We start from the raw sequence: 20,410 nt of genomic DNA on the forward strand, positions 1-20,410 counted from the left end.
GGATCTGGAGATGAAGCAAGGCTGGCAGAAAGAACTCATGGATTTCTCCCCCATTTTGAGCTGTGAGTGACATCTGGCTGAGCTCATACTGGGCTCTCCCTGGTGTGTCCCAAGCCTATCCCTTCTCCAAGGGCTGCAGAACTGGTTCCAGGAGCAGAACAGCTTATCTCTGCCTTGCTGTTGGGTGGAAGAGAGCAAAAGCAGCCCAGAAGCTTTTGGAAAAGCAGGTTTCCTGAGCAGCAATATGGCTCTTCTACCAAGCTGGGTGGCTGCTGTGTGTTAGGAAGTGGGACAGAGGGAGCCAGGCCAGCTTCTCCCTCTTCCATCCCACTACCCTTGCATTGCATCTATCAGAGAAGCCTGTCTGCAGCACACCCAGCCCTCTGCCTTTCCAGTTCAAACACCAGCAGCAGAAAGATCCTCCCAGACCATAGGCTGCCGGCCCTGGCCAGCTCCTCTGTCAACAAAGGGGTTAAATAAACGCTAGACACCAGGGTCAGGTGAATTACCAGGTGAAGGGAGGGAGCTGGAGGGATGGGGAAAGCAAAGCAACTTGGCCCAGACTTCTCCCCCCCAAGGCCTCAGAGGTGAAGTGGGGATTTTCCATTTCATTAACTTTACAAGGGGTAATTCCCAAAACCCAGCATCATCCTCATGAACAGACCCATCCTGAGCTCCCCTCTTGCCCCTTCACAACCAAACAGCCTGTGTGGCTGCACCACCAGACAGGAAAGCCATGCTCTATTGGTATGGCAAATACGTACAGGGGGTAAAATACAGCCCAGAGACAGAAACAAGCAATACTTTCTGCTTTTAAAGCCAGAAAAAAAGAAAAGATTAAGAAAAGGATGCCAAAACCCACAAGAGATGTGAATTTGAAAGCCCCTCCCAGTTCTCCCTTGCAAAGGAGCTTTACATGAGTTGCTCCTGTTCCCCATGAGAAGCAGCCAACTGCTCATCCCTGCTGCCTGCTCTGCAGAGCGATGCTCTTCCTGGGTAAAGAGGCTCCGGATGCCCCGGGAGGGGGGTCAAAAGCACCATCCCACAGGCATGGAAATCAACTCAAGTACATCGCACTCGTTAGAAACATGCACACACACAGGCAGGGGTTTATTAGTCCACAGACTTACCATACCAAAAAATACCTGGGCTCCCCCCCACCCCAAGCTGGGAGGGTGGGGGGTAGGTTCCCAGTTTTGCGTGCTCACCAGTTAACAGTTCTGAGGGTACTAAACAAGTCTTGTGCACTCGGATGGGAGCGCGGGGCAGGGGATGAGAAAACCCGGGTGGAGAGGCTGAGGTTCAAACCACTCACATACAATAATAGGGCTGGGTACCAAAAGCATTTGAGGTACACCAAAGGTTTTTGGGAGCCCTCAGCTGCCTCCGAGATGCACCCAAGGTCAGAGGAGCTGCAGCAGTTTTAACGTATGTGAGAGGGAGGCAGGCTCAGCAGACGCCAAGTACTGGCAGCACAGCCAGTCCTCCAGTTCAACGCTCCGCTCCGTGTCCACAGCCCTCTCTGCAAACTTCATCATGAGCAGGGCACGCTTCATGTCCACCCAGTTCTGAAGCACCCGGCGCAGGGCTTCCTCCTGGCCCAGGGGCTGCTCAGTGAGGTCCTTCCTAGGCCCCCAGAGCAGACACTGCAGCATCCTCTTGGCCTCGGTGATCCTCACGCGCTTGATGGGATCCGCTTCCAGCAGGAGGTGGGCCAACTGCTGGAGCCCCCGGGAGTAGATGGACAAGCTGGGCAGAGCAGGGAGGTCCTCAGGGCTGTACTCCTGTTCCCTGAGGTGCACCTTCTCCTCGAAGGGGTTGGGCTGGTGCAGCAGCTCATAGATGAGGATACCAGTCTGAAACTCATCGAACTTCTTGTACTGAGAAGCCGACACAATCTCCGGGGCCAGCCGGGCCTGACTCTTCTTCAGTTTGGAGTCTCCAGTTCCTGGCTTCTGTTTGGCTTTCAAAAAATTGCTGATGATGAGGCGGGGTAAGTGTTTGTCATCTTTGGCTTTCACACAGCTCATGGGGGGCTTGCAGGGGACAAGCAGGAGGTTCTCCAGGCACAGGTCACGATGGATGATGCCGTGCTCTTTGAGGTGCTCCAGGCCATTGCAGAGCTGGAGGAGCAAGAAGCAGACACGACGTTCATACTGCTCGGGCTTGGCCTGGTGCAACACCACCGAGTCCCTCACGAAGTCGGCGGTGGTCTGGCTCGGCACCTCTCGGGTAATGACCACCACGCAGTCGTGCTCGCTGGCAGCGCGGGAGGGATGGAGGCCATCCCCAGGGATGCTCTTCCCACCGTCTGAGGCCAGCAGCATGCTGGAGGGAACAGAGGCCACAAAGTGCCCGCAGTCCTGCTGGATGTTGAAGTGGACCGGCACCGCCGGGCTGCAGTAGGAAGCAGCCACCTTGGTCTCCTGGGTTTTACAGATCTGTGAGGAGAGACCGAAAGTTTTATCAGTCGGTGACAGAGACAGGGCAGAGACCAGAGGTTCAGAGGTGGGTTCCTAAGCTGAGATTTACATGCATTAATGAAGACATTGGTAGAAGCAGGGTGTACAGTGGTCACAGCATCACAGACTCGTAGGGGTTGGAAGGGACCTCCAGAGCATATTGAGTCCAAGCCCCAGCCAAAGCAGGGTCCCTACGAAAGGTCACACAGGTTGGCATCCAGATGGGGCTGGAATCTCTCCAGACAAGGAGACTCCACACCCCCGGGGCAGCCTGTCCCAGGGCTCCCTCACCCTCACCGGGAAGAAGTTCTTCCCCACATTGGGGCGGAACTTCCTGGGCTCCGATTTGAGGCCATCGGCCCTTGTCCTGTCCCCACAGACCCTGAGAAGAGGCTGCCCATGTCCCCCTGTGTGCCACCCTTCAGCTATTGATCCCCATTGATCAGATCCCCTCTCAGGCTGCTTCTCTCCAGGCTGAACAGCCCCAGCTCACTCAGCCTTTCCTCGCAGGGGAGATGCTCCAGACCCTTCATCCCCTTCGCAGCCTCCGCTGGACTCTCTCCAGGAGACCCCTGGCTGTTTTGTCCCAGGGAGCCCAGCACTGGACACAACACTCCAGGTGGGGCCTGACCAGGGCAGAGCAGGGGGGGAGGATCCCCTCCTTTGACCTGCTGGCCATGCTCCTTTTGATGCCCCCAGGATCCCATTGGCTTCCTCAGCCCCAGGGCACACTGCTGGCTCCTGGTCACCCTGTCACCCACCAGGACCCTCAGAAAGTCCCTTTAGTACATTAAACTATCTCCTGGGTTGAGGACCTTTCTCATCCTGCAACATTCCAACCTCAGAAACCAGGTGCCTGGGCCCTGTTTCCAAGCACGCTTCCCTCACCAGGCAATGCTCCATGTGTGCAGGATAGGAGGTGGATAGTCACACAGGGAACCTCTGCATATTTTGTTTCATTGCCTAAAGAAGCAGCTTTTGCATCACAGACATCATCCCTGCAGCCCAGGAGATGTTTTGCAGGAGGGAAAGCAAAGCCTGCAGCAGAAGATGTGCTACCTCCATCCCTGGAGACAGTTAATGCTTGCCTGGATGAGGCTCTGCATGACATGATGTGGCTTTGAAGGCAGCCTTGTTTGGAGCTGAGGAATGGACAGAGACCTCCCACCACGTCCTTCTCACCTAATTCTCCTCTGGTCCTTAGCCCTGGAGCCCCTTTCACATACTTCTCAGCCTCTCTGCTTCCTAGTGACTACTCTCAACTCCCTCAGCTAAGGGAAAAACACAAGCAACAGCACCAGAGAGAAAGTAGGAACTGACAACAGGCTTAAAATTAGTGAGGGAACAGCCAATTAGAGGGTAAAAGCATGTTATAATCCAGATTGTCCTTAAACCCACGTGATTTGCCTTAATTTTGTGCTGTATTGTAGCTTGACGACCGCATTAAAACCCAGGTTTATTATCAGAGTCTCCATTAGCTTATGGGGCCTTCTGGCATTTTTATTATACACAGGTCGTGGTGGGGGTTGGGTTCTCCCGCCCCCCCCCCCTCTTTATTTAGTGATGTATTTCTATCTCACCCACAGGAATCAGCAACAGGCTGAAACTCAGCATAAAAGGCTCCAAAGCCTGAAGCGTGCCGCTGCTGGTCGCAGCACGCGTGCAAAATCGGACAAGAAATCAATTTTGCCCCCGAGTTAGAAGGGAGGGAAGAATAGAGAGGAGCTGGAGAGATGTGGGCTGCTTTTGTGTTTCTCCAGCAAGACTCGGAATCTAGGCATCAGCAGGTAATGCACATAGATGAGATGATGCTGTGGAGATGGGGCATTTCAAATCCCTATTGTCCTCTCTTTGCTAAACAAAAATATCCCCCTCCTGCTGTGGCTACATGCTTATTGTGTAGAAAGGCAAGCTTGGGAGAGCTAAGCAGCCTGCAGATGAAGGCAGTGGGGTACAGGAAGACATAGAAGGTCCCCAAAAGGTGGAGGAGGGTGTTCCAGCCCTCTGCGGAACAAGCCCCACTTGTTCCTCCCCACATAGAATCCCAGACTGGTTTGGGTTGGAAGGGACCCCAAGGAGCACAGAGCTCCAACCCCTGCCACAGGCAGGGACACCAACCTCCAGCCTGGAGCTACACAAGGTTGCCCAGGGCCCCAGCCAACCTGGCCCTCAACACCCCCAGACACGGGGCACCCACCCCCTCTCTGGGCAGCCCCTTCCAGCCCCTCACCACTCTCTCTGCAAACAACTTCCCCCTAAGATCTCCTCTAACCCTTCCCTCCTCCAGCTTCACTCCATCCCCCTTGTCCTGCCACTCTCTGCCCTTGAACAAGCTGATTCCCCTCCTGTTCCTCTGCTCCCTTCAGGGATGGGAAGGCTGCAATGAGGTCCCCCCACAGCCTTCTCTTCTCCAGGCTGAACCAGCCCAGCTCCCTCAGCCTCTCTCCGTAGGGGAGCTGCTCCAGCCCTCTGAGCATCTCCGTGGCTCCTCTGACCCCTCTCCAACAGCCCCACATCTCTCTTGCCCTGGGGGCCCCAGCTCTGGACACAGGACTCCAGCTGGGGCCTCACAGGGCAGAGCAGAGAGGGACAATCCCCTCCCTGTCCCTGCTGCCACCCCTCTGCTGATGGAGCCCAGGATCCCATAGCCCTTCTGAGCTGCAGGAGCACACTGCAAGAGAGGAGTCTCTGGAAAAAAGAACTGCAACCAAACGCAGCCAAGGAGGAGTTTCCCAGCCAGCGGTTCCTCGTGAGTTTGGCTGCGCCAGCGGCATCCTCCATGCAGCAAGCTCCAAGTAGGAGCCCCGGGCAGGCTTAGTCACGCCTCTTTAAAGTGGAGAAAGAAGCCAAGGCGTGGAGCATATCTTGGCTTAATTCCTCCAAAGCCGTTTCATGTAACCCTGGATCCTTCTAACTGTTTGACGCGTGGCCACATCCACCCGTGCGCGGCCCAGACTCCAGCTCCTGCAGCTTGGATTCCAGCTCCTTGGCTGGAGTAAAATTCTCCACTGATCCTGAGCTCTCCAAGGCTAATTTTAACTTCATCTCCCATGTCAGAAAATCCATAAGCCAGGAGGGACAGCTAGGCATCAGCCAGAGAGTCACAGGTCTCACAGGGACTCTCTATTTCAGCCACCTAAAGGTGGGTGACACGCAGGAGCTTTGCACATTAACTCACACGCGTGTGTAAACACACACACAACTTCACTTTTTGCTGGTGCACAGACTCATAGGGGTGGGAAGGGCCCTCCAGAGCATATTGAGTCCAACCCCCTGCCAAAGCAGGGTCCCTAGGACAGGTCAGGGCTGGAATCTCTCCAGACAAGGAGACTCCACACCCCCTGGGCAGCCTGGCCCAGGGCTCCCTCACCAGGAAGAAGTTATTCCCCACATTGGGGCGGAACTTCCCGGGCTCCAACTTGAGGCCATCAGCCCTTGTCCTGTCCCCACAGACCCTGAGAAGAGTTTGCCCATGTCCCCCTGTGTGCCACCCTTCAGCTATTGATCCCCATTGATCAGATCCCCTCTCAGGCTGCTTCTCTCCAGGCTGAACAGCCCCAGCTCACTCAGCCTTTCCTCGCAGGGGAGATGCTCCAGGCCCTTCATCCCCTTCGCAGCCTCAGCTGGACTCTCTCCAGGAGACCCCTGGCTTTTTTGTACTGGGGAGCGCAGAACTGGTCCATCCATAGAGCTGAGCCTCCAATCCCCGCCTAACACAGCAGGCAGGAGCAGAGATGTGCTCCTTAAAGAGGGAAGCACAGATTTCCAAGGAGCACACCAGCTCAGCACCAGGTCTCAGCTTTCCAGAGGAAAGTTGCAGTGATTTTAGGCATCAGAGGCAAGAGAAGCTGCAGCTCTGAGTGCTCAACAAGGGGTATTTAGTGTGCGACCTCATCTACCTCCTAGTTATTTACAGCCCCTCTGCTGGGTTGAGTGCGCTTCCTCTCGAATACCAACCGGCTTTACAACCATCACTTAACTCCAGCATCCCCTCAGGGTTCATAACTGGGAAACGATTCAGCATGGATTTGGGGTTTTTTATTCTTTCTCTTGCTTAATGCATCCGTGACAGTGCTTTTTGGGGAGTTATTTCAGGTTTTGAAAACAACCTGAAGAGTAAAAGGCAAAGAGATGCCCTTAAGGTGAAGTTAGAGCAGAAATTAAAGGCTCTGTATTCAAGTAGTAACATGGGTCAGGAACCCCAAATCCGTGGGATGTGCATGGAAGTGGTTGGATAATCTCACTCACCCAGGGTTCAAAGAGCTGAACTATTGCACCTCCAGGTTCCATTTCAAACACAGATTCCATAGTTATCAGAAAATATTTCAGACCTGACCTTCCACAGCATGTCTAGGTCAGCCTTGTGTTGTTTAATTAAGATCTGTCCTATCTTAACAGTGCCTATAGTTTCCATAAGCACTCAGATGTTTCTGGGTCAGACCTTCCACTTAAAAGGCAGGCAGAGACAAAAACACTGCCTTTTGAACAGCCTTTCATCAACTTGTGCTGTCAAAAGGTGGATGCCTCCAAGCTTACAACGCAGTATTGGCACACACGCTTCTCAGAGCATCTGGTTAGGCTACAGACCCTACTAGTGTGCAGCAATAAGCATCTGACTGGAGTTTGTTAGGAGGTAAAGTACTTCTCCAAATTAATCTTTGCAAGGGGTAGGGGAATGTCCAGTGATAGTACAAGGGGCAGCGGGTGCAGCTGGAGCAGAGGAGGTTTCATGGGAACATAAGGAGGAACTTTTACCCTGTGAGGGTGAGGGAGCCCTGGAACAGGCTGCCCAGAGAGGCTGGGGAGTCTCCTTCTCTGGAGACATTCAAACCCACCTGGACATGTCCCTGTGGGATTTAGTCTGGGTGATCCTGCTCTGGCAGGAGGGGTCCCTTCCAACCCCTACCATCCTGTGATTTGGTGAAGAGTGGCAATTTTGGAAGGGGTTTTGCTTGCCAAACTTCACTTGTGAGAGACAAGCAGAGAAACTAGGCCATTGATGTGCTTCTCCAAGGCTTATCACTACATCCACTTCCCACCCTTCCTTTCAAATCCATACGCCAGAAAAGGAGGAAAAAAGCAGCTTAAAGGTTCAACCCCAGCCCTGCTACGGACCCTCACCGCAGCCTTAGACCCCACAGTGGTCCTCCTCACCCTCCCAACCAACTGGAAGATGGAGATAAGCCTGGGTACCTCCTGGGCACGGGCTTACCTTCACAGCATAGGTGGTGGAAGGGTCCTTGGAGCAGGTGGCACAGTAATATATGGCATCCCCTGAGTCGCAGCAGGGCTTGTTACACGCCAGCTTGAAGAGCGACCAGTTGTTCTCGCTGAAGTGCAGCTCGTTCTTCTGCTCCCTCATGAAGCAGTCCTCACACTTGGCAACCAGGCGGCGCAAGGACTCGGCGTAGAGGACCCCCAGCTTGGCGTACACCCCCTCCTTGCTGTCAATGTTGCTCAGGAGGTTGTGGAGCTGGAGGCTGGAGCCTGACGACACCTGGCTGGACACACTGAGCTGCGAGGAGGAAAGGGACTGGAAGTTTCGGCTGGGGACAGAAGTCCCTGTGCCCTTACCAGTAGCTGAGCCCCAGAAGCCATTTCCTTTGGAGCTTTTCTCCAGGGACTCAGAGGAGGAGAAGGCGTTGTGGCGGCCCCCCAGGCTGCCTGGGTAGGCAAAGGGAGACTCCCCTCGGAGGCAGAAATTGCTGTCGGAGTGGCTGACGTTCAGCCTGGGGCTGGCAGCACCGGCTGCTGGGCCTGAAGACGCCTGTCCCACAAAAAAGCCATCTGGGGAGGACACTGTTCTGCTCACGGTCTTCTTCTGGGGCAGAGGAGGTGGGCAGCTGGGGGCAGAGGAGGGACCATCCTCACTGGAGGCTGCAAAGACTTGGCTCTCAACTGGAGGAGGTGAGAGGTTCAGCTCAGATGAGTGCCCTAGGAGACAGTGAGACACAAGAAGATGCTACAAGTGGCTCTTGTGAAGGGGAAGCACGGGTCCCTCTCCACATCCCCGCCACCCCCACAGGTAACATCTGCACTCAACAACAGTCCTCGTCTGTTCACATAGAATCACAGAATCCCAGACTGGTCTGGGTTGGGAGGGACCCCAAGGAGCACAGAGCTCCAACCCCCTGCCACAGGCAGGGACACCAACCTTCAGGCCTGGAGCTACACAAGGTTGCCCAGGGCCCCAGCCAACCTGGCCTTGAACACCCCCAGACACGGGGCACCCACCCCCTCTCTGGGCAGCCCCTTCCAGCCCCTCACCACTCTCTCTGCAAAGAACTTGCCCCTAAGATCTCCTCTAACCCTTCCCTCCTCCAGCTTCACTCCATCCCTCTTGTCCTGCCAGTCTCTGCCCTTGAACAAGCTGATTCCCCTCCTGTTCCTCTGCTCCCTTCAGGGATGGGAAGGCTGCACTGAGGTCCCCCCACAGCCTTCTCTTCTCCAGGCTGAACCAGCCCAGCTCCCTCAGCTCCTCTGACCACTCTCCAACAGCCCCACATCTCTCTTGCCCTGGGGGCCCCAGCTCTGGACACAGGACTCCAGCTGGGGCCTCACAGGGCAGAGCAGAGAGGGACAATCCCCTCCCTGTCCCTGCTGCCACCCCTCTGCTGATGGAGCCCAGGATCCCATAGCCCTTCTGAACTGCAAGAGCACACTGTTGGCTCATGCAAAGTTTCTCTCCCACCACATCTGCAAAGCTTCCCTGAAGGGCTTCAGGATTCAATCTGCTTGAGCACAGCAGGTTTGCAAAGCAGCCTGCAACCAGCCACCTAAAGGAATGCCCCTCCCATCCCAAAACCACGTCCCTGTGAACCACACAGGCAGGAGTACAAAGCTAGCAGAAGGTAAATATTTAAGCTGTGATGTCATGCCCAGGAAGGTAAGAACCTGGAAGTTGAGGACAACCTCTTAAACCCAGCCCGCTTCAATCCTCCACCTGTACCAGAGCATCACCATGAGCAGAGTGATCCCAGCTCTGCCTCATGCTGGGTAAGGGTCTCTGGGCAAGGACAGGGATTTTAGCAACTTCCATCACAGACTTGCCACGTTGGAAAAGCCCTTTAAGCTCACGGAGTCCACCCGTCCCTGTCCTGTGCTGACCCAGATCTCTCAGTACCTCATCTCCCCGGCTGTTAAACACACCCAGGGGTGGGGACTCAGCCCCCTCCCTGGGCAGCCTGTGCCACAGCCCCACAACTCTTTTAAGGAAGAGCTTTTCCCTCCCATCTGAGTTGACCCTGAAAAATTAAACGTGGCCTCCCCCCACCCTCATGCCTGTTCCCAAGCACGTTGCCAGCCCTCTTTGCTCTGCAGCAGCATCGCCTCACCACATGCACTGAACCCTAAGCAGATCCAGGTGCCATCTGCACGGACTGGGATTCAGACTGGGATGGCTAGCAGCTCGTTGCTGGTTTCCTTGCCTGGCCAGACTGGAAGAAGCTAATGGAGTTGCACATCATGGAAGCAGGGGAAGAAAAAAGGGAAGATGATTTGTAGTTGAAATGAAGAGCGCTGATTTCAGATCACAGAGACAGAAGGGATGAGGAGTGGAGGGGTCTGCAGAGGAGACTGAAAGAGGAAACATAATCATTTCAGATCATATTCTGTGCCACTTGAATGACAGGTGGGACTCTGGATAAACTTGAGCTCTGCTCATGCCTTGCATAATCCAAGTGTAGACCTTGAAAGGTGGGGCTTAGCTCCAAAAGAGATCAGCAGGTAGCAGGATCTATTGCTTCCTTTGAATGCAGTTCCCACAGCTGCAGAGGGGCAGCAGGCCATCCCTCTTCCTCATAAGGCTGCTGGAGAGGCCGAAGCTGCCTGCAGGCACTTCCAGGCAGTGGCTTTCTTGCTTGCTCTACAGGAATGCCCCAGGGCAGTCTCATGTCAGCAGAAGCAGGCTCTTGTCCCAGTCACTCCTGACTCACCAGCTCTCACTAGTGACTCACCAGCTCTCACGTAAGCACAGGGGCTCAGATCCCTGAGCTCCCGTCCCAGCCTGTCCTGGCGTGTCACACACAGACCCAAAGCTGTACTGTGGCACATCAATCATAGACTCGCAGAACACTTTGGGTTGGAAGGGACCTCAAAGCCCATCTAGTCCCAACCCCCTGCCATGGGCAGGGACACCCCCACCAGCCCAGGGTGTCCAAAGCCCCATCCAACCTGGCCGAGAGGGAGAGGAGAGGAGAGGAGAGGAGAGGAGAGGAGAGGAGAGGAGAGGAGAGGAGAGGAGAGGAGAGGAGAGGAGAGGAGAGGAGAGGAGAGGAGAGGAGAGGAGAGGAGAAGAGAGGAGAAGAGAGGAGAAGAGAGGAGAAGAGAGGAGAAGAGAGGAGAAGAGAGGAGAAGAGAGGAGAAGAGAGGAGAAGAGAGGAGAAGAGAGGAGAAGAGAGGAGAAGAGAGGAGAAGAGAGGAGAAGAGAGGAGAAGAGAGGAGAAGAGAAGAGAAGAGAAGAGAAGAGAAGAGAAGAGAAGAGAAGAGAAGAGAAGAGAAGAGAAGAGAAGAGAAGAGAAGAGAAGAGAAGAGAAGAGAAGAGAAGAGAAGAGAAGAGAAGAGAAGAGAAGAGAAGAGAAGAGAAGAGAAGAGAAGAGAAGAGAAGAGAAGAGAAGAGAAGAGAAGAGAAGAGAAGAGAAGAGAAGAGAGGAGAGAAGAGAGAAGAGAAGAGAAGAGAAGAGAAGAGAAGAGAAGAGAGAAGAGAGAAGAGAGAAGAGAGAAGAGAGAAGGAGAGAGAAGAGAAGAGAAGAGAAGAGAAGAGAAGAGAAGAGAAGAGAGAAGAGAGAAGAGAGAAGAGAGAAGAGAAGAGAGAGAAGAGAAGAGAAGAGAAGAGAAGAGAAGAGAAGAGAAGAGAAGAGAAGAGAAGAGAGAGAAGAGAAGAGAAGAGAAGAGAAGAGAAGAGAAGAGAAGAGAAGAGAAGAGAAGAGAAGAGAAGAGAAGAGAGAGAAGAGAAGAGAAGAGAAGAGAAGAGAAGAGAAGAGAAGAGAGAAGAGAAGAGAGAGAAGAGAAGAAGAGAGAAGAGAAGAGAAGAGAAGAGAAGAGAAAGAGAAGAGAGAAGAGAGAGAGAGAAGAGAGAAGAGAAGAGAAGAGAGAAGAGAAGAGAGAAGAGAGAAGAGAAGAGAAGAGAAGAGAAGAGAAGAGAAGAGAAGAGAAGAGAAGAGAAGAGAAGAAAGAGAAGAGAAGAGAAGAGAAGAGAAGAGAAGAGAAGAGAAGAGAAGAAGAGAAGAAAGAGAAGAGAAGAGAAGAGAAGAGAAGAGAAGAGAAAGAGAAGAGAAGAGAAGAGAAGAGAAGAGAAGAGAAGAGAAGAGAAGAGAGAGAAGAGAAGAGAAAAGAGAAGAGAGAAGAGAGGTTCTGGGCAGACTTAATTACTCCAATTATTCTCCAATCTCTGTTAGCTGCTGTTAGTTCACATGAAGCCAGGGCAGGTCCCCTTGTTCTCAGCTACCAGAGTGGATGCTGGCACAATCTCTCTCCATCCCTTCCCACCAGCATTTGGTAGCATCACATCCATTTTCATACTCCAGGTGGGGCCTGACCAGGGCAGAGCAGAGGAGGAGGATCACCTCCTTTTTGGCTGCTCTCTAGTTAACTGCAGAGCCCATGGCTCAATGGAGATACATGCCCCAAGCTTTAATGAAAGCCCAGGCATCTGCATCACACCTCACCGTGTCCACAGGAAAAATCCCCTCCATTAAAAAGTCCTGTGAAAAGCCACAGGCAGGGATCGTTCAGCACAGCATCTCCTGTCATACCCAGGCCAGGGGGTCTTTGACAGAGGAGACAGCCAAGAGAAATTCTTCAGCGTGCAGCCCAGGAGCAGATCAGAGGCTTCTCTGCCAGGACACGCAGCCGAGTCCCAGTTTGGAGAGGCAGGATTTACTTGACAGAACAAAAGCCAGCACTGGATGCTTTGGCAGCCAGTCCACATGCCTAGGCCACAAATGCCAAAGGCCTCTTACTCTTTCTTCTCTTTTTTTTCCTCTCCTTTTTGTCACGTGCCACCAGGCTCTACCCAAAGCACGACACCCCTAACAGCGTTCTGCACCCCCAATGCCGAATCCATCTGCGTGCTGAGGGCTTAAATGCTTCCAGGCTTCGTATTTTAACATCTGACAGCGTAGCACATTAGTCTGAGCTCACCTCCCTCACTGACTGACTGCACAGCATCTTGCTTGCATCAGCAGGAGGAACTGTGTTACAGAATCACACACTCACAGAATCACAGGGGTTGGAAGGGCCCTCCAGAGCCCATGGGGTCCAACCCCCTGCCAAAGCAGGGTCCCTAGGACAGGTCAGGGCAGCGAATTGTTTCTGTGCCCAGCAAGCAGATATCAAACATATGGGAGTTTTTCTTCCCCCATACAATTTCCTGGCACAGTCTCACTCTTCTCAGGCTCCAATTTAGTGGTGGAAAAATGGAGTTTCCAGAGCTCCAGCTCTTAATTTTATTGCTGCACGTTGTTGCTCTTGGAAAGAGAGAACTTCCACACCACCAAAGCTGCTGTTGCAAAGGAAATACTTTCTGGGCGGCTGAACATGTTGGTGCGTGTCTGAGTTACGCGCTGGTGAAAAAAGTGACTTCATAGTAAGGATGTTTTAACCTCACTCAAACAAGTGCAGGCAGATTTTTTTCTCCCCTTGAAGAAATAACTGGGCACACAGTGAGAGGGAGCGATCATCTCTAGTGTGACACACCTCCTGGTACACCTCAAATCCCAAAATCCCAATCTCTCAGTACCTCATCTCCCCAGCTGTTAAACACACCCAGGGCTGGGGACTCAGCCCCCTCCCTGGGCAGCCTGTGCCACAGCCCCACAACTCTGCCAGGGAAGAACTTTTCCCTCCCAGCTGAGCTGACCCTGCCCTGGGGCAGCTTGAGCCCATTCCCCCTCATCCCATCTCCTGTCCCCTGGCTGAAGAGACCATCGCCCACCTCTCTGCACCCTCCTGGCAGGGCAGTGGAGGTGGGGAGAAGGTCTCCCCTCAGCCTCCTCTTCTCCAGGCTCAACACCCCCAGCTCCCTCAGCTGCTCCTCAGAGGATTTGCCCTCCAAATCCACAGTGGACTTTCTGTTGCAGGGCTGTTTGTGATATCATGCAACATATGAAAGATGAGGACAATTTGCTCTCACATGGAAGTTCTATCCAGTGAAGAGAGCCACAGGATGAATTATTTTGGCACTTGCCAAATGAAATGAAGGAAAAGCCCATGACGCTGGCCTCACTCTGCCACATTCGCCTTAAGTTCCTCAAGAGGCAGAGGGTAGGAGAAGTGGAACTAGGTGAACTAGGTGATCATAGAATCACAGTCACAGGGGTTGGAAGGGCTCTCCAGAGCCCATCAGGTCCAATCCCCTGCCAAAGTAGGGTCCCTAGGACAGGTCACACAGGTCAACATCCAGACAGGGCTGGAATCTCTCCAGAGAAGGAGACTCCACACCCCCTGGGCAGCCTGGCCCAGGGCTCCCTCACTCTCACTGTGTAAAAGTTCTTCCCCACATTGGGGTGGAACTTCCCGGGCTCCAACTTGAGGCCATCGGCCCTTGTCCTGTCCCCACAGACCCTGAGAAGAGGCTGCCCATGTCCCCCTGTGTGCCACCCTTCAGCTCTTGATCCCCATTGATCAGATCCCCTCTCAGGCTGCTTCTCTCCAGGCTGAACAGCCCCAGCTCACTCAGCCTTTCCTCGCAGGGGAGATGCTCCAGGCCCTTCATCCCCTTCGCAGCCTCCGCTGGACTCTCTCCAGGAGACCCCTGGCTGTTTTGTCCCAGGGAGCCCAGACCTGGACACAACACTCCAGGTGGGGCCTGACCAGGGCAGAGCAGAGTGGGAGGATCCCCTCCTTTCACCTGATGGCTATGCTCCAGGGGAGCGTGATGAGACTCTGGTGATCCCTGCTCTGAAGATGCTGCCCCAGCAGTGGGCCTCAGGATGGAGGTAACTCCTTCCTCAGGTCCAAAGCTGCCTGTCCCACACCCCAGGGTCACTTACGGCCATCACTGCCAGTCTGCGAGTCGGAGTCGAGGCTGTCGGTGGAACCAGCCGTGAAGCTGACGTGGACGCTCCTGAAGGACGGGCTGAGGCTCTCAGCAGAGCTGTTGCTGACCCTCTCCAACTCAGAGTGATTTGGGTTCATTTTCAGAGCGTGCCTAGAGAGAGGAGAAGAGAAGAATCATGAGAGGGATGGCTCAAGAGACCTGCAAATGGAATCAAGCCCGCTCTTGCCTTAGCTTGGTCCCCACACATCTATACAGACACTGCACAGCCTTTTATCACACCACAGGACTTCATTCCTCTACATCATCTTCTTTCTACAGCACCTGGGCATCACCTCCCTATAATGAGGGCATTATAGCCTTGCAGCCCCCATTCCAGTCCCCCCAACCCCATGCCAAACCAGCTGTGCTTGAGCAGAGAGAAGCAATGAGCCAACAGCATCCAGCCCCAGGCTGCATCTCCTTTGCCTAGCACATGTGCATCCTGGACCACATTCTATCTTTGCCACCATCACTGGGAAGCAGTAGGACCCACCACCAGCATTGTCCATCAGTAAAGTTCTCAAGGGAAAGGAGCAGCATCACTCCTCCCATTTTACAGTCAGGCAGGTTGAGGCCTGGTGTCAGAATCCAATTCCTTCTGGCAGTGGCATAAGTGGAAGTCCATCCCTAGTAGCTGTTGTCTCCTCAATGCATTGGCACCTCCCAAAAGAAGCAGTGCCTCCACAGAAAACAAGAGCCTGTCAAGCTCAGGACCTACCATGCAGCTTTCAATGCAAGACCTGCAGCTTGCCACCCGGGGGACCTGCAGCTTGCCACCCAGCTCCCATCTAAATAAATAAGCAAGCCATAAACTGGGTTTGCAACCTTCTGGGTCACAGTTTAAGCACTCTGCTGTAGGCAAAGCAGGATATTTTGCTCAGATCAAGAATTTCTCCCCCACTTTTTCAGCATTTCTTTTCCTGCTTGGAAAAAAACAACAGGAACAGTTGGAATCAGGCAGCACATCAGAGCACAGAGCCAGAGCTCTGGTGCCGTTCGGACTCTGCCAGCTAGCAAACAAAGGTTATCAATCCGCATTTTTTGAAGTAAAACTGCCAATCTGCTGGTAAAATTCAACACAAGGAGGATTAGGAATGTAAAAAGGTTAGTGGAAGTCTCATAAAATAAAGAAAAAGGATTTCCATCAGCTATCTCCCTGTGAGGAATCCGCCGTTTCCTAATCAGGCAGCTACTGAGAAAGACAAACAAAAGACCTGCGTGACCGTGTTCTCATGGCACCTTGTTCCTGTGCTCAGGATCCCTCCTCTTCCAAAATCACCCCCCCACCGAAAGCACAGCAGATGGAGCAGGGTGATTTTTTTTCAGGTGGAGGTTGAGGAACGCTTCATTCCCCAGGCAGACAAAGCACTTACTCCCGTGTCCACACCAGCACATGGAGAGCAGAGCGCGTGAGAAGCCCGGAAGAAACTTCTGCCAGACTTCCTCATTTGCCTGAGCAGCCCTTGGGCTAAAAATACCCTGTGGCTGATGAAAGTACGGCTCTTAAAAAAAGAGCCACCTCAGGTAGAGCTCAGCAGAGGCACGTTGGCCTCATAGCGCCGATGACTTGACCACAACAAGCCTTTTAGGGCAATTCGCAGCACTTCGCGATGCACCACCCCAAGTTCAAATAGAAAGGATAGACAGACAGACAGTGAGACAGACATAGAGGATTTTAGTTCCACTACAGAATCACAAGGTTGGAAAAGACCTTTAAGATCATCAAGTCCAACTGTTCCTGTCCTATGCTAAACCATCTCCCTAAGGACATCATCTACCCTTTTTTTAAGCACATCCAGGGGTGGGGTGCCCTCCCTGGGCAGCCTGTGCCACAGCCCCACAACTCTTTCAGTAAACAAACTTTTTCTAATATCTAATCTGAACCTGAACCTACAATTAAGGCTCTTGAACACGACCAACTGGACTTAATTCTTTTTATAAAATTATTAGAAAGATATATCTTCATCCTGTAGCTTTCTCAGATATTTAATGTTTAGTTATTTTGGGGAGGGGGGGAAGACCCACATGGGCGTGCACCCCACGCGAGTCCACTCTCTGTCCTGTCAAGAACCAAATCCGTAAGAAAATAAGATGGTTTCACAAGACACCCACCCTTGTTTCACACAGCTGAGAGGTTTTTCTAACTCATTCCTCTACCACCACCCCCCCTTCACCCCCACCAACCCCCCTTCCCATCCCTTCCCCACGAAGAGTCGGTGGCATTTCAGTTTCCTTCCCATCGCCAACGCAAATCCGCCGAGCTGCCTTACCATTCCCGCACTCAGAGAGAGTGAGTGAGAGAGAGAGATGGGACTTTGCTCAGCGGGGTCCAAGGTCCACCGTACACCAACCACACCTATTCCTCCGAGCAACCTGGGAGCAACGCGGCGGCTGCCAGAACCACCGCGCTGGCTGCTGCTTTTGCTCAGCCTGGGTGAAGTCAGATGTAGGGAGAGCCCCGCGTTTCCTCTCCGCACCGCTGTGACTCGGTGTTAGAGGCAGTTCCTGAGCAGGCACACTGAAATAGAGATTGTTTGCTGCTTAAACGACATCCTGCTCTTGTTTTAGATGGTAGAGCTGGGCCAGCTAATCCTGCCTGGAAACACCACTGCTTCACAGCTCCCTCTTTTCCTGTGAGCGGCCCGGGCCTGCTCCGATTAAAACACCGTCCGCTCTACCAGAGAATGGCTGAAAACACTCACTGGGGTCAAACTCTGCTGTTTTCGTAAAATTCCTCCCCAAGAGCTGAATAACCCATCGTTGCCACAACTTGCTGGGATCCCAACTTAGAACCCCAGAGCCCCCTGAGCTGGGAGGGCCCCCTCAGGCCCATCAGTCCCACTCCTGGCTCCACACAGCCCAGCCCAGGCAGCGCAGGGCACTGAGCGCAGCGGCCAGACGCTTCTTGCCCTCAGCCCAGCTCGGGGCTGGGACCCCTTCCCTGGGGAGCCTGTGCCAGCACCCGACCCCCCTCTCAGCACAGAACCTCTTCCTGACACCCACCCTAAACCTCCCCCATAGCTTCTAGCTACATTAGCCTTACAGCTAACCTGACCTCCCCCTGCTCTGGCAGCGTTCCTCTCCACCACACCAAGGGCATGGGCGGCTGGTCTCCATCTCACCCTTTTCACGAAAGGATATTGGAAGGGCAGAGCATCAACCTCTCTCAAAGCTCTCAGGTTGCCCCCTCACCAGCTGGCTGACATCTGCAGGCTCCTCTCCCCTTCACAAAGACACAGTGGTGATTAATTCACCTCTGTTTCAAAAAATTCTCTGCTCAGCACCTTAAACACAAGCAGCGACTTCCAAGAGCAGCACCACAGCCTCCTTCATGTAAAGAGCAGGTCACAGCTCTCCCAACCTGATAACCTAAAAAAGCCAGGACTTCCAGCTCTCCAAATCAGTCTGGCAGCTTTAAATACATGCCAATTACTCAACATCCTCCACACAACATGCTGCTGTATTCAGGCAACCCTTCCCCTTCACTGTTCTCCATGGTTTTCCCCATCCTAAACAATTTTATCCTGGCTTTCTGCAACATTCCCACAGCCCTGCCCAGACCACGTCAAAGTTGAAAAGGATGCTGGAAGGCATCTCCACACACACACAGAGACCTGATCAGAAGGAACACCCGCTCTGCAGCTCCCTCAGAGGGTTTCCCAGCCTCAGGGTGCCAGCAGGAGGAGGGAAGGGGGGTGTCACTCCTCCTCAGCACAGATGACAGGCCTCAAACAGCTAACAGAGATGCTGAGATTTATCAATTCCACATAAGGGGGAAGGAAGTGGAGGAGAATAGAGAGCCCACAAACCAAACCACACTCCAGGAGAAGGCTGGTGATGATAATGTCAACAGGGCACCCCCCCTTCCCAAAATAAAAATCCTGGAACTAATGCATGGCAGAGTGAAAAAAACCCAGACTGCATTACAACATCAAACACAACACATGGCCCAGTGCAACTGTTACACAAGAGGAAGCACCTTTGTACCATATGCTTGTCTATCATGAAATGGGACTAATTATATCTTCAACCTCCTCCTCCCGCCGCTGCTGCTTCCAGCATCTTCCCGTGGATCACAGAATCATAGGGGTTGGAAGGGACCTCCAGAGCTCATCAGGTCCAAGCCCCTGCCAAAGCAGGGTCCCTAGGACAGGTCAGGGCTGGAATCTCTCCAGACAAGGAGACTCCACAGCCCCTGGGCAGCCTGTCCCAGGGCTCCCTCACCCTCACCGGGAAGAAGTTCTTCCCCACATTGGGGTGGAACTTCCCGGGCTCCAACTTGAGGCCATCGGCCCTTGTCCTGTCCCCACAGACCCTGAGAAGAGGCTGCCCATGTCCCCCTGTGTGCCACCCTTCAGCTATTGATCCCCATTGATCAGATCCCCTCTCAGGCTGCTTCTCTCCAGGCTGAACAGCCCCAGCTCACTCAGCCTTTCCTCGCAGGGGAGATGCTCCAGGCCCTTCATCCCCTTCGCAGCCTCCGCTGGACTCTCTCCAGGAGACCCCTGGCTGTTTTGTCCCAGGGAGCCCAGCACTGGACACAACACTCCAGGTGTGGCCTGACCAGGGCAGAGCAGAGGCGGAGGATCATCTCCTTTGACCTGCTGGCCACGCTCCTTTTGATGCCCCCAGGATCCCATTGGCTTCCTCGGCCCCAGGGCACACTGCTGGCTCATGGCCAACCTGTCACCCACCAGCACCCCCAAGTCCTTCTCTGAAGAGCTCCTCTCCAGCAGGTCATCCCCCAAATGCAGGGCAGTTATAAACCAGTTTACAGGCACTGCCAGGCTTGGATTTGTATTTATCCTTCTGCTACTGACTGCTATATGTGGAGAAAGCAAAACTGAGGTGAGGGAAAAGGATTTTGGTAACGCTCCCAACTCCATCCGGAAGATGACACTGCTCCTCCCTGAACCAAAAAGACTTCACGTGGTGAAGGTTAAGTTGAAACAAGGGTTTGGAGCCTGGAGATGTGAGGGTTAATTCAGACAGGGTGAAGAGTTATGATGGTAGATGGGTCAAAAACTGAATCACCGCATGCTCTGAGATGGGGAAGATACTAAAGCAGCTCGTTTTAATTGCCAGATCTGCTGTTTTTTAAATGGGAAGACAGAAAACACACACAGGAGTGAACATCTTTCCTTCTAAAAGAAACAAGCTCTCCTCTGAGGTCAGCAGATGAAGGATCACCTGCTAAAACCAACCCACTGGCAGAAGTGGGAAGAGAAGTTTTTGATTAGTTTTGGACAAAAATCAGAGGGGAAAAGCCATAAAGTCTATTTGCTCCCTGTCCCAGAGATGATTCTGTCTCCTGCTGGAGACAGACTCTCCCTTCATTGCTTTATTTACTTAATTATTAGTTACGTATTTAAATGGACTCCATCCAGAGTTTATCTGTGATTTTAATACCAATAAATCTAGCTTGTCCTAGACCAAACATAAGTCATAGAATCACAGAATGGGTTGGGTTGGGAGGGACCTTTAGAGATCATTGAGTCCAACCCCTGCAGTGAGCAGGGACATCTTCAGGTTGCTCAGAGCCCCATGCACCCTGACCCTGAATGTCTCCAGGGATGGGGCCTCCACCACCTCTCTGGGCACCCTGGGTCAGTGTCTCACCACCCTCAGAGGGAAGAACTTCTTCCTAATACCCAATCTAAATCTTCCCTTTTCCAGTTCAAACCCACCCCCCCTCATCCCATCGCTCCATGCCCTCAGGAACAGTTCTTCCCAGCTTCCTACAGGCACCTTTCAGGGGCTGGAAGGGGCTATAAGGTCCCCCTGGAGCCTTCTCTTCTCCAGGCTGAACCAGCCCGGCTCTCCCAGCCTGGCTTCACAGCAGAGCTGCTCCAGCTCTTGAGTCATCTCTGTGGCGTCCTCTGGCCCCACTCCAAGAGGTCCCTGTCCTCCT

At 53.3% G+C, this 20,410-nt stretch overlaps 1 protein-coding gene across 1 annotated transcript in view; it reads right to left on the reverse strand.

The window, feature by feature from the left end:
• Positions 1 to 1,189: 1,189 nt before the first annotated feature.
• Positions 1,190 to 20,410, reverse strand: part of PRAG1 (PEAK1 related, kinase-activating pseudokinase 1) — a 28,643-nt gene continuing 9,422 nt past the window's right edge. Inside the window, exons 3-5 of the mRNA XM_084266636.1 lie at positions 14,453 to 14,610; positions 7,675 to 8,396; positions 1,190 to 2,441 (exon numbers count right to left, since the gene is read on the reverse strand). Of these exons, the coding sequence (XP_084122762.1) occupies positions 1,404 to 2,441; positions 7,675 to 8,396; positions 14,453 to 14,610 (1,918 nt within the window). The 3' untranslated portion in view covers positions 1,190 to 1,403. The remainder of the gene's footprint in view (positions 2,442 to 7,674; positions 8,397 to 14,452; positions 14,611 to 20,410) is intronic.

This window comes from Gallinula chloropus (assembly GCF_964237585.1).
Source record: "Gallinula chloropus genome assembly, chromosome: 7".
In the NCBI taxonomy this organism is placed as follows: Eukaryota; Metazoa; Chordata; class Aves; order Gruiformes; family Rallidae; genus Gallinula; species Gallinula chloropus.